At 39.1% G+C, this 14,851-nt stretch overlaps 1 protein-coding gene across 1 annotated transcript in view; it reads left to right on the plus strand.

Moving 5' to 3' along the window:
• The first annotated feature begins 221 nt into the window (after positions 1 to 221).
• The window catches only part of LOC131688700 (4-aminobutyrate aminotransferase, mitochondrial), a 34,477-nt gene continuing 19,847 nt past the window's right edge, over positions 222 to 14,851 (plus strand). Inside the window, exons 1-3 of the mRNA XM_058973149.1 lie at positions 222 to 469; positions 532 to 641; positions 1,137 to 1,308. Of these exons, the coding sequence (XP_058829132.1) occupies positions 400 to 469; positions 532 to 641; positions 1,137 to 1,308 (352 nt within the window). The 5' untranslated portion in view covers positions 222 to 399. The remainder of the gene's footprint in view (positions 470 to 531; positions 642 to 1,136; positions 1,309 to 14,851) is intronic.

Below are 14,851 nucleotides of genomic sequence, written 5' to 3' on the forward strand. Positions count from 1 at the left end.
AATCTAATATACCTGAAAATATTTGAAACAATTCTTGCAGCGAGAAATGCAGTCGTTAAGTTGTTCACGAGTCCGTGATAATCTATTTGATTATGAATTTCCCCATTCCCTAGACCTAACCGGAGTAAGCTGGTCTGTGGTATTGCTGCGAGCTCTCTCATCTCTTGCATTAGATGAAAAGCTCAGTTTATCAATCGCAACGCTCTACACCTCATGGTGTTTTCGGCTCACTCTATCCGTTGCTACAGCAGAAGAGAGTTGGTGTGATTCTAGCGCATGGTTAGTGCGGAGTTCTACTGAGGAGATCATAGAGATATTTTCTGATATAAACCTGAATTGAACATAATATCATAAATCTGGTTTCAAATAAGGATATTCTTTAATATTTTGTCGCTGAAAATGTGGTTGAAGTCGCTGGGTGTGGTAGCAGTGCGAACAGAAATCCAGAGACAGAGCTCGCTTCGTAAAAGTAAGTAGATTTTCGGATGATATAAGAATCGATATCAGCTGTAATGATTTATGTTTTCTCAGTATGTCGAACATTTGCAACCCAGTTGAGTGAACCTCAAGGACCATCCGTTAAGACTGAAGTGCCCGGACCCAAATCGAAGGCTCTGCTGCAGAAGTTAAACTCCCTTCAGGTATGCTAAGTTAATTCGAGGTCACCCTTACAGCAACGTACATCATTCTTGGTTAAAATATCTACACACATATCGAATTAAGTCTGCCCCCTTAAATGAGCTCTGATTGTTTGCTACGCCGTATCAATTTGCTTCAATTGATTCAAATTGTGTGCAACCACTATGCCGTACCTTACCCGGCTCGATAATTTCAACCAGTAGATAAGTTGAACGGCGCCACATAAAAATTTTTCGTGTGTGTTTTTTTATCTTTCCCATTTGATAGAATAAACATTTTTAAAAATAACTTGCAAACGTATGACTCCAAGAGGCGTGTCTGTCCGAGTAGGGGCTCGCTCTTTCAAAATTACTAAAAAACGCTGACACCCACTTACCACTAGATGTCGTGAAACATACACACATTATTTGGCTGGTGCCGAATTTTTAGACTTGTCAAATGATTTCAATTATTGTTTTATTTTTCTTTCCTCTGCGGATCGTTTTTTACGCGCGTAGAATGCCGGCTCCGTTCAACTGTTTGCCGACTACGAGCGATCGTATGGAAACTATTTGCAAGACATCGACGGAAACGTACTGTTGGACATCTATATGCAAATTTCATCCATCCCGCTGGGATACAATCATAAGGAAATGCTGAACGTGTTCAAAAATGATCACAATTTGACAAGTAAGTATTTTAAGGCGCATTTCCGGTTATATGAAGCTTTACTTTATTATTCGACTAAACAAAAGTATCTATAAGCCTGAAGTTCCCGACCAGTACAGAAAAGAGGAAAAACATAGCGGGTATTAGCACCTAAATGTAATGTTTATATCCCATTATTTTAGGTGCCATGCAGAGCTTTTGATAAAGAATATATCTAACCTAGTGTTTTTATGGGATATATTGTGACGAGCGAAAATTTGAAAGAATAACGAACTCACGTACGGTCAATGTAATCACTGCTTTGCGCTTGAGGAACTGTGATAATTTGAGCGGGAAGAGAACTGTTTGTTATGGTGACAGACTCTCTATACATTCCTTTGTAGATTGTAGTTGAAAACTCGAACTTACAAACTGGAAACTAACTTTACCGCACAGTTTTACCCCGATAAAACTTTTCAATATAAGAACCCATTTCAAAATATAGACCAGCAATGTGGTATTATAAGTTTAATGATTATGGATAATTTTTGTCGGATTGAACGAAATATTTTATCGAATGGCTGAATTCAGATTTATTATACGATATGTGTCGACATAATTAGTTCGTGGCACGCCTTGTTTAGATTTGCTAATATTTCTCTACAAAATAACGAACACCGATTTAGTACATAATTTTACGCACGATCCGCACGAATCGTTTCGAATGGTGAGAATTGTGATTTGCTGGCGAGTGTAAAAAGAAGACGTAGTATCATAAGAGGAAAAAGCCTTGAAATTCAAAGGAGAAGATCAGGAAACCTGTACTTTAGCATAAGGCTTCTGTACAGTGAATTGTGCTCGAGATGCGGTAGAAGAGAGAATCTAATCTAACAATATGAGAATACTTTGTTGATTTGTTGCTGGACAGTAAGTTTCTAGTATCTGCTAATGAGTTAAACTGGAGTAATTAGGCCATTACAAATCTTTTTTAAAAATTATGTCCAAGTACAAATTTTTTTCTGAAGGGGGGGGGGGCAAACAAAAAATAAATATTTATTTTAATAAACACAATTTTTTTTTCTTTTTGCATTTTCTTTCGATTGTTCTCGCGGACGTTTCCGCAGGGTGATTTCGTATAGCGGGGTTGAACTATTTGTTTTACTAGAAAAATTCAAGCAAACATTACTGAATCAATCAAAAGTTCACATAGAAAAGGGATGCTAAAGTTTTCGTTTTAAATAATTTTCCCAACAGTGCAATTTTTAAATTCCCAATAAAAGCTTGAAAGTTCTCTAAGAACTTAATGTAAACATTTAAGAGTACTTTAAGGTATTATCTTTTGATTGCTTGAATAGTTTTCGTTCCGTTGTGGCGGCCCATGGACCGACTGTACACACAAGGCATGAAAATCGGTCAAAGAATGTACAGAAACAGGATTGCAACATTTCACTTATGGACTTTTGGAAAACATTCTGGAATGAATCCAAAGGTAAACTGTGCGTCAATGGAATTATTCATCTCAGATATGGTTTTCTCTGATATTTTTTTCTATTGCGTATTTCGTATACAGTAGCCTGGCGAACGTACATCCTGTGCATACTATACTTTTTCGAACTCTAGTGGAAACATCAGCTTTGGTTTATCGCTTGTGCTTGCAGACTTGTAGATTTGTTTGTTTGGTACATGATAGTAATTCGGCTCGGTTCCGTGTACATCTTCGAAATCTTTGCATTTTTCTCCATCTTGTTGCGCAGTAGGTAGCCACATCAGATAAATTCATTTGATAGTCGTACGGATTTATGAAATGTATAGCAATCATCAGTTCATTTTTTGCCTTTTACATTTCTTATAAAAGAAATGTATAGAATTCGCTCAAACTTTCAAGATTTTTTCCGAGGCCCGGAGGGCCGAGTCTTATATACCAATCGACTCAGCTCGACGATTTGGGACAATGTCTGTGTGTGTGTGTCTGTGTGTGTAACGGACAAATTCTCATTCGTGTTTCTCAGCAATGGCTGAACCGATCTTATCCAAACCAATTTTAAATGAAAGAACTAAAAAACAGTATGAACGCTATTAATTTGTTTTTGATTCTGATGTTTAGTTTCCAAGATATGAATGTTTGAATGCGTAAAAATTGCGTTTTTGCAGTTTTTTTTTAATTATCTGCCGAAATTGACAATATAGATTAACAATTTATATGTTTTTGGACAGTTTTAACGAATACCTTTCGAACAAGCTATAGATTGTTGAAATCGGACTATTATCAAAAGAGATATTTAACATTAAATGCGGACGAAAGATTTTTATCATTTCCCATTGCCAGAAATATGACCAAAACATGTAATCTATTTTTAACGCCAAAACGGCTTATTTTAGGTCAATAGTATCTTCGGTGAATTTAATGGAAGCAATATGCCCTTTCTTTTGGTATTGTGCTTTTGCTGATTAATCCCCCTATGAGTGAGATATTTACACAAATTTTCTTGGAAGTGATTATATTGAAATGATGCCTTCAGCAAATTTGTAGCTCTTACTTTTGCGAATAACTTTACTGAAGACTTCAAATATTTATTTTGAATATTTTAAAAGTTATGGCTTGTTGTTTGTGGATTACTCTTTGTCGCCTATTTATTGTTCAATATAGTAATAATCAATTGAAATAAGCCAAACATTATTTCGATAAAACGAATTTTGTATTTCATTTTTCTATCTACAACCGCTAGAAATAATCACCGAACACTTTCAAGTTGTCTGGAAAGAACTTGATAACTTATCAGTGCAAAAATGTTCATTTGTGCGAACCTTCTGACGGCAATTTTTCTAACTTATAACCATCGGATCGATCTGAAACATATCGGAAAATGAAAAGCTAATTAAATAACTCCAAGCAACGGCGTAGCTAAGAGAAGGTTTTGGGGTTTAACACCATACAACCCACCCCCACCACACCCAATAAAAAATATTGGATTGAAGTTGAAAATTTATTGGTGCTGACTGATTTAATTCAATATTACAATAACAATTATCTGATCCGTACATTGATATCTTGTTGTTGTAAACATCATGAGGACTTTGGATAAATTGTCGGAATGGGGTCCTGATATGTAACTGATCTATTGGTCTTGATTTCACAGTTGTCTAATTGCATCAATATCAAATTCCTGCCTGAAAACATTCCAATAGAAAATTCCAGAGTTCTGTAATCAATCATAATTCTCAGATTTATTTTCAAATTGAGCTCGTTTTGTAGAGATGTACTGTAATAAGGGTCTTTATTTAATAGGAAGCGAAGTTAAAATTGATTTAATGTCTATGAAACATAGAACTACTCACCAAAAAAATGCATTACTTTCAACATTTGCGAAAAATGTTTTTGCCTTTCTCATTCACTCTAAAATTCGTCAATCTAATCCCGACCGGGAGTGCCGAGTGTCATATGCCAATCGACTCAGATCGGAAAATGTCTGTGTGTGTATGTATGTGTTTGCATGTGTGTATGTGGAAAAAAATGTGACCTCTGTTAATCAGAGATGGCTGGATCGATTTGCACAAAGTTAGTCTCAAATGAAAGGTACAACCTTCCCATCGGCTGCAATTGATTTTTTTTTATTGATTGGACTTCCGGTTCCGGAGTTACGAGTTGAAGAGTGCAATCACACAACAAATTCCCATATAAACTGAAATGAAAAATTTTCAAAATCAAATTTGTATTTTTGATGCCAAATGACTTTATAATGCATGAAACATCGAGATTTGATGTAAACTCGAAAAAAATAATGTTTGACAAAAATTGATTTTTTTGGACTTTGGTACACCTTTGCCTTTCTCATATAGAAAGGTTATGCAATCACTCTAAAAATCGTCAATCATACCGGCCCGGAGGGAGTATGCAGTGAGGGGTTGCTACTTTAAAATTAAAACTAGTTTAAAATTTCTTAACAAGTTGAAAATTTTCGGCAGGACCCGGACCTCCCGGATCTTTCTCCATGATCCGCCACTGGTTTCAAGCGATGTTTCAGTATCACATAGTATCTCAAGATCGTGGCTGTCGATCCATTGTAAGTATGTGCAAATCGTACTGAACATGTAATATTCATTTCCACCATTGTATTGAACATAACCAGCCATGGAATCGTAGTCTGGACAAATGGGAAAAGCACAATTGCACCACTAGGTGGATTAAAACAGGTTTTTATTTTGGGAATGCGTCGAGTTGAGACGAAAACGTAATATGATTAAGATCGAGGATAACACGTTTCGAATGTAGAGAGAAATTTATGAGAAATGACGATTTCCATTCGACTCTAGCAGGTCCTGATCGATTTTGATGAGAATTTGATTTTTGTTGTATGACCAATTATATGTATAGGTCAAATGTTCAAAAACAGTAATTTAAGGTCTAGATAACATCATTTTGAAACATCCAATTTTGGATTTTGGCGGTATATCGTCCAAGAAGTATTTATGGTGAATTTTCTCAGGTTAATATTCATGACTACAATAAAGTCTCAACAAATTCGTTAAAAACAGATTTCAGATCGTTTTCACCAAACCCCCACCAATTGTAAAATTGGTATTGTAAAAAAACGTAAGGGCGATACTTCAATGCTGATAGGTGGGACCGAAAAAGTAAACAATCGTCAAAGGGGCGATACTATCATTTTGTCAATTTCAATAGCAAACACAAATTTTAATTTAATAATTTCAAATACTTCATAAAGTTTTGGGTTTCGATCACTGAATCATGCAATCTAGAATGTAAAAAACACAATAGTTCTTAAATAAAACCATGTCTGGAAATATTCACTGTTGATTTTCTTTGAATGGTGTCACTGCTAGTATCGCTTTTTTCCAGAAAAAGCGTTGATTTTTAGGTCTCAGTCACGTTGGAAATTTGAGTAAAGTATAAACTTCATTTCTATTCAAAAAATAATTCGATTTTTTGGCTCAGTACAATATACATGTATAGGTCAAAAATCCCCTTTAGGAAAATTCAGTTTTCCCACCACAATGCATTGATTGAGGAATTTAGATATTTTATTAACAGAGCATTAGCAATAATTCGTTTGTATGTCTATTATATGGGCCATTTTTTCGCTTTCCCATTGATTTGGTTTGAGATTTCTAGCACTGATGTTGTCCTATGCTCATTTGAGCGATTCTCTGTGTCCTGCCACAATCCCATGTAGTATGTGTTATCAAAAACATCGCGAAGCATCAAGTTCTAAATGTTCTCAAACGATATAATATCCGAAGAGAGTGATAAGAGTTATAAGAAATGTCTCATCACACTGTTAGGTGGATTAAAAGCGTTTTTCATATAAGGAAGACTGTGCAATCACTCTTAAATTCGACTTTTTAAGCTACACCCGGAGTGTCGAGTGTCATATACCACTAGATTCAGTTCGTCGATATCTGAAAATGTCTGTATGTTTTATAGTATGGTTAAATAGCTTCAAAAGTGCATTGGCTCTAGGTGGGATTCACTTTTGTGCGTAAGCCCTTACTTCTCTTCCTTCCTTTTGTTCCACGAGACTGCATCGAAGTGTTATATCGTGGGGAGGCTGATTCAGTCTTAAGACAAAATGATACATTAGAGCGGTTTAGCTCCGAACACATATCCGGCTAATCGCAGTGGTGAACTTCCGTTAGCCATTTGGCTCCCGTTTCTGTGAACCATTTAGTTCCTGTTTTCGCGAGCCATCTCAATTCCTCGTCGGAAGTTCTCCCGATACTGATGCCTGTTGCGTGAGTCATTTAGCTCCCAGTTTTGTCGCAATCTTCTCGCATAGTCCATAAATCCTACTCAAAGGGCCAACCAGTACTTGGCGAGGACGGTTCGGCGATACCAGATGGAGCGTAGCTTCTGGTTCGCTGCTTCCGGTTCGTTGAAAACTCGACGACCCACCGCTGGTGCTTCACTCGAACTACTCGATCTTGTCCCTGACGGTGAAACTAGTCTGCTCACATGCTTCGGTCCGGCGATTCCAGCTGGTTCGTAGTGCCCAGTGCACTGGCGCCTCAAGCAAAGCTGTGGTTGCTCTCACAGCCTTCCCCTTAACATAATCATCGTAACTTTAAAAGTTCAAATCGATGATATATTTTCCGACCGCGCTGTCTTTCGGCTGCTAGTCATCACCAACTCTGTTTTATGATGGGCAATCGTCTCCATGTCGAGTGTCTCCTCTTCTAGCGATTGTCCGATTACTTGGAACACCACATCATCCGTGAAGCCGAAAATCGTTATATCTCTGGGAAGGTTCAGCATCAATACTCCATCGTATACTTCGTTCCACAGCGTCGAGTCGAGGAACGTCAGTTGTAGTTGTGATTCTCCCTTGTCTGTCTCATAGATCAGTGTTCGGTACTGAAAGTAGCTCTATAATATCCTGCAGAGTTACTCATGCTGTACAGCGAATGGGCGATTGCTTCCCAGCTAGTACTATTGAAGCATTCTTCACGTCTAAGGGAACCACCACGCAAAAACGATATCCTTATCTCTGCTGTCTCCAAAGCTCCCACAACCGTTTGGATGGATTTCACCGTAGACCTGCCTATAAGGAAGCCGAATTACATGAGATGCCGTTCTCATGGTCCGCGAACTTCGTTAGCTTGCTCAGGATTACTCCTTCTCTCTAACATTACCAAGGGATATATTGACTACGCTGAAAGATCTCCATGTTGTCCCGGCATCGGAAGCAACATCAGCTTTTGTCGCTTCCAATTATCGGATCGTTTTGAAAATATCCGGGCTCTCATGTATCGCTTCACTTTTATGGCTTTCGCCATCTCGATAAGCTGTTTGTTGGTAAATCGATCTTCATCTTTGTGATCATCCTCCTCACTGTACGGCGAAAATAGATTCATGTTGTGGGGAAAACCTTTCGATGGTGACCTCCATCTTTTCCGGGCACCTTTCAAGTGGTGCAGCTGAGCCTTTTATCTTTGTTATACCAACTTTGTAGGTCTCTCCTAAGGAAATTCGCGTTGGCTTTGCTGCAAGGCTTTCTTGTACAGCTTGACTGCTTTGTTGAGAGCGGTTCTTGCAGCTCGCTTCCCTTGAGCTTTCTGACTTCTGTTTTAATTTTAAATATATTTGACACGGCTCAATGCGTTAGCACAACTGAGCCGTGGAGCGCACCTTGGGGGTCATTTGGTCCGTCTTCTCTCGCGTTTTCGTTTACGTCCATGTCATCATCGGTACTGCATTCATCTTGCTCATGGTCGGATGGTCTTATTTGTTGTTTGTGCTTACGGGTCGCTATTGTAAATCCTTCTTCATCGGTATTAGATTCCTTATTGGTGGTGTTTTTTTTTCATACGTTTATTTGACACGGCATTTGCAATAGCTTTTTACGCCAGTTTCTTTTTTTACATAGCACGTTACAAAAATCCTTAAGACTAATTTTAACTATACTAGTACTTTGTCTAAAACAAACACTGAAATCACTTTATTGTTCGCTTTTTTCCTTACATTGTTGTATTTCATACTGATCTAGTATTTTCGGGTGTATTTATTTACTTTTTTTTCTGTTATTGTCTAAATTTAAAAACTAAATATTCTAGGTTCCTTTAATTGGTGAATGATTAGCCTTGGATGAGAGTATGAGGAGATGAATTTAATTAAATTTTGACAGACGCTGTTTTTAGAAAATGATAGATAAGTTCCATGTATAGAGGATCGCGATACGCCAGGATGTCTCTAACAGGAACATGGATTGGTCTTCCTCGGACTTGTAAAGAATCTACTAATTGTGATCTGGCTTCACGATATTCAGTGCAGGACCAAACAACATGCTCAATGTCATGGTAACCTTCTCCACAAGCACAATGATTACCCTCAGCGAGCCCAATACGACGGAGATGCGCATCTAAAGTATAATGATTGGACATGAGCCTAGACATCACACGGATGAAGTCCCGACTTACATCCAATCCTTTGAACCATGCCTTCGTTGATACTTTAGGGGTAATTGAGTGTAGCCATCGTCCCATATCTCCATTGTCCCAAGATGTTTGCCAACTAGCAAGTGTCCTCTGTCGAGAAGCGCTATAAAATTCATTGTAAGCGATGGGTCTTTCATATATTTCACCATCTAGTGCACCAATCTTGGCTAAATTATCAGCTTTCTCATTGCCCGCAATAGAGCAATGGGCGGGGAGCCACACTAGGGTAAATTTATAACATTTTCTTGTCAGGTTACTCAGAGATTCTCGTATCTTCCCCAAAAAGAATGGATCGTGATTATCAATCCTCTTTGAGCGTAGAGCTGCAATTGTGCTGAGACTATCAGTGAGGATAAAGTAATGGTTCGGGGGTAAAGTATTAATTATTTGCAAACTATAGTGAACTGCTGCTAGTTCCGCTATATAAACAGAGGCGGGTTCTGCAAGTTTGAGAGAAATTGAAAAATTATTGTTGAAAATACCGAAACCAGTGGCCTCACTGATTCGTGACCCATCAGTGTAAAACATTTTAAGGCAGTCTATGTGTTGATATTTACTTGTGAATATTTTAGGGATCTCCCGCGAGCGTAGATGATCCGGAATTCCACGAATCTCTGCTTGCATGGACGTGTCGAAGAATAAAGTGGATTCAGGAATATCTAGTATATTGACGTATGTGGGAACATACCTAGCAGGCGTTATTTCTTGTGACATGTGATTGAAATACACTGTCATGAATCTGGTTTGGGGTTGAAGCTCGACAAGTCTTTCAAAATTTTCAATTACCAGTGGGTTCATAACCTCACATCGAATAAGTAAACGAGAAGAAAGATCCCAGAATCGGTCTTTTAAAGGAAGAACTCCCGCTAGTACTTCAAGACTCATCGTATGGGTCGACTGCATGCAACCTAAGGCAATTCGTAAACAGCGATACTGTATCCGTTCCAGTTTAATAATGTGAGTGTTCGCAGCTGAACGGAAACAGATGCACCCATATTCCATTACTGAAAGTATTGTTGTTTGATACAATCTTATCATGTCACTTGGATGAGAACCCCACCATGATCCAGTTATTGTTCGCAGAAAATTTATCCTTTGTTGGCATTTCGTTATTAGATACCTAATGTGGCCTCCCCATGTGCCTTTAGAATCGAACCAAATTCCAAGGTATTTAAAAGTCAGGGCTTGGGCTATCGTTCTACCAACCAACTGAAGCTGAAGCTGAGCTGGATCACGCTTCCTTGAAAAAACAACCAACTCTGTTTTCTCCGTAGAGAAATCGATGCCTAACTTCAAAGCCCAACTTGATAAATTATCCAAACTATCTTGCAGTGGTTGTTGTAAATTTAAGGCTTTTGGTCCTGTAACAGAAACCACGCCATCATCTGCAAGTTGTCTTAGAGTGCATGGGCTGACAATACAATTATCAATATCATTCACGTAAAAATTGTAGAGAAGGGGGCTTAAACAAGAACCTTGTGGGAGGCCCATGTAACTTATTCTGAATGTTGCCAAATCGCCATATGAAAAATGCATGTGCTTTTCTGACAATAAGTTGTATAAATAATTATTTAATATTGGTGAAAGACCACATTGATGTAGTTTCTCTGAGAGAACATCAATGGAAACAGAGTCGAATGCTCCTTTTATGTCTAAGAACACAGACGCCATTTGTTCTTTTTTTGCATAAGCTAGTTGGATTTCTGACGAAAGTAGCGCCAGACAATCATTCGTTCCCTTTCCCCTCCGAAAACCAAACTGGGTATCTGATAGCAAGCCGTTCGCCTCAACCCAATTGTCGAGACGTCGTAGGATAATTTTTTCCAACAATTTCCTGATGCAGGATAACATTGCAATCGGTCGATACGAGTTATGATCGGAGGCTGGTTTTCCCGGTTTTGGAATAGCGATAACTCTCACTTGTCTCCAGTCGTGCGGGACAATGTTCTGCTCAAGAAGCTTATTGAATAAATTCAACAAGCGTCTTTTTGCTAGGTCAGGCAGATTCTTCACCAAGTTGAATTTAATTCTGTCTAGTCCCGGAGCATTATTGTTGCATGAGAGGAGTGCAATTGAGAATTCCATCATTGTCAAAGGCGAATCTATGAAATCGTTACTTGTGGGAGCATCGCGAGTGATTTTCTGCGCAGGAGCAGAATCGGGACAAATTTTCTTGGCAAAATTAAATATCCAACGATTCGAAAAATCTTCGCTTTCATTAGTCACGTTTCGATTCCTCATTCTTCTGGCTGTGTTCCAAAGAGTACTCATTGATGTTTCTCTTGACAAGCCATTAACGAAGTGTCTCCAATAACTAGATTTTTTGGCACGACGTATACTGTCAAATTTGTTTTGCAAAATGAAATAATTTTCAAAGTTCTCACGTATACCCCCTTTCTGTTTCATAATTTCTTTGTAGGCAACTTGTTTAGCTTCATATGCATCAGAGCACTCTTTGTCCCACCAAGGATTAGGGGGCCGTCTATTTATTGTCATTCCAGGATTGCATTTCGTTTGGGCTTGTTCTGCTGCTTCAATAATTAAACCCGCTAGGAATTCATATTCTTCGGTAGGGGGTAGCTCTTCTGTCGAAGCAAGAGAAGTGGAAATTAATGTTTCGTATGTTTTCCAATCAATATTTCGTGTTAAGTCATAAGGAACATTGATTGAATTCGTAAGGCCTAATTCACTGTTAATTGAAACAACGATTGGCAAATGATCGCTACCGTGAGGATCAGGTACAACCTTCCACGTGCAGTCTAACCGAAGTGATGTCGAGCACAGAGATAGATCTAATGCACTTGGACGTGCAGGAGGTCTGGGGATGCGTGTTGTTTCGCCAGTATTTAAAACTGTCATATTAAATTCGTCACAAACATTGTAAATCAAAGAGGATCGATTATCATTGTAGAGGGAACCCCACAATACTCCGTGCGAGTTGAAGTCTCCCAGTATCAGACGCGGAGCAGCCATGGATTCCACTACCTCAAAAATTTGACGTTGTCCAATTTGAACTTTGGGAGGTATATATATAGAAGCGATAGACATGTCTTTGCCTTTAATGTTCGTTTGGACAGCTACAGCCTCAATGCCCGCAAACAAGGGGATGTTAATTCTATAGAAAGAATAGCACTTTTTAATTCCTAGAAGCACTCCTCCATACGGGGTGTCTCGGTCTAGGCGAATAATGTTGAAATCATTTAAGTTGAAATTAATGTTTGAGGTAAGCCATGTTTCACATAGAGCAAAAGCATCGCATTTTAAATTATGCAGTAAAATTTTTAAGGAATCAATTTTAGGTATGATACTTCTGCAATTCCACTGTAAAACAGTGATGGAATCTTTCATTGGAGGAGGTGAATTACCCATTGAAAGATACAATCGCTGCAAGGATGGGCCATTGAGCAATCAGCTGCTCTAAAAATGTTCTAATTGTTGGGAGGAAAGCTGAAAGTATACTCTTTAGTGGTTCAGAAATATTGAATGCTTTAAAAATCCAATCAACAATTTCAGAAAATTTCAATAATCCTACCCCCGGCTGAGGCTCAGAGGAAGTCGAAATTTTATTATTTCCAGTAATGGTGTTCTGTTTGGATTGTACGTTCCCAAAACCGGGCGGAATTGATTTCGGTTTTGAATCGGAATTTTTCGGTTTTGGGCGCAGTTTATCTATTGGTGGAGAAATTTTAAGGCCCTTGCTTGGCAGCTTGGGAAAAGAAGACTGTTTTCTTTTTCTGGAATTTCCGGGTAAAACAAATGATGTACCTTCGCACGCTCCGTCAGAGTCAGACTGTTCCGAAAATAGAGATGTGTAAGTGTTTTCTAAGAAGATGGGTTTAGGGGTAGCATTTTTCAACATTTCTGCATAGGAGCGCTTAGACCTCTCCTTCAAGGATCGTTTAATTTTATCCTCACGCAATTTATAAATGGGGCATGCAGGGACCTCATGTGAGTTTTCTCCGCACATTAAACATTTTTCTGAATTTTCATTACATGTATCCTCTTGATGAGAACCCCCACATTTGCCACACCGTGCCTTATTGGAACAGTAAGTGGCTGTGTGGCCAAGCTGTTTGCAATTAAGGCAATTCATTACACGAGGGATAAAAAGGCGAACAGGGAGACGAATCTTATCGATAATGACATAGTTGGGCAGCGCAGACCCAGCGAAAGTCACTCGAAATGAGTCAGACAGTCGATAAACTTTTTTATCTCCTTCGTGTGATACTGAATGCAATTGCTTGCATTCAAGTATTTTTACGTCTTTAAGTATGGTGTCTTTGAAACGACCAACCCCATGCTTAACTAAGTCATCAACAGTCAAACTCGATTCTGTGATGACCCCATCAATTTCAATTTCCTTTGAAGGAATATACGCTCTATACTCACGCGTAAAAAGCTCGCAAGAAGCAATTGCATTGGCTTGTTTGAAACTACCAACGACAATGCGTATTTTATCTTTATTGACTTTGACGATCTCTTTTACATCCGAGAATCGCGAAGTCAAATCTTTAGAAATTTGAATAATATTTAGCGCCTTTACTTTACGCCTAATAAATACAATCCATGGTCCCGTTGACGACTCTGGGTAAATTTTAATTCTAGTCGGATTTACATTTTCAGCATAAGGCTTAGGGGGAGGGTCTGTTACTCGTTCTCCCATCTCTTCATCCATTTTACCTAGCAAGAAAAACTATCACAAAAAGGAATGAAAAATATACCTGTTATACCTGTAGAACACACCTCATGTGTTACGTTGTAAACTCGGTGCCCGTTGTTTGACAATGTGACACCTGCTGTTCTTCTTCGTCGCGTTGCTTCTTCAGTAGAGAAATAGTCCTACCTGCAACACTTCAAAACTCTCTCCGATTAAGCTGCTCGTCGGTATCACCACCACAAGCGCGCTCTCTCCGTTTCCACCACCTCGGTAGACAAATGTGGCTACCTGTGGCTTGCTGCGAAAATCCCACTGTCGATGCGGCACTTTTCAGTGCCACTTGTTTTCCTTATTCGTCGTACCACTTCTGCGGTAGACAAATAGAGCAAATGGGTCTACCTGTGACGCTTCCCTCTCGTCGATTAGAATTGCCCGACGACACCAATACACTATATTTTTTTCTGTGTGTACAGGCACGATCACTGTCGATCTCTGCCACCGCGGTAGGCAAATTCGTCTACCCGCGGTTTGCTGTCAAAACACCACTTGTCGAGGATGCCGTTGACCACGCCTCCGACGTATCAACTGTCGACTCACACTTAACAAACTGGTCTCTCTCTCTCTCTCCCACAATAACGCATACAGCGTCTCGCACTCCGTCACTCTCTCGAGAACAAATCCTTCCACCTGGAGGCACAACCGTCTCGGTCGGTTGCAAAAACTGTTATGTTATTGGTGGTGTTGGTTGTTGGTTTGGAAACATTTGCTGTAATCTTTGTTACTTCGATGTTGGTAATGGCAGTTGGTTTAGTGGTACTGGGGCCGATCGTTGTTGAGCTGGTGCTTGTGAATGCCCGGTCTGCAGTCGTTGGTTTACCAACTGGTTGTGGTTTAACATACGATGATTGTATACCGGCTTTGGTCGTATCAGGTGGAATTTCTTTAGCATTCTCTGCGCAAGGTTTCCCGTGGTGTAGC

The sequence above is a fragment of the Topomyia yanbarensis genome, chromosome 3 (genome assembly GCF_030247195.1).
Source record: "Topomyia yanbarensis strain Yona2022 chromosome 3, ASM3024719v1, whole genome shotgun sequence".
Classification (NCBI taxonomy): domain Eukaryota; kingdom Metazoa; phylum Arthropoda; class Insecta; order Diptera; family Culicidae; genus Topomyia; species Topomyia yanbarensis.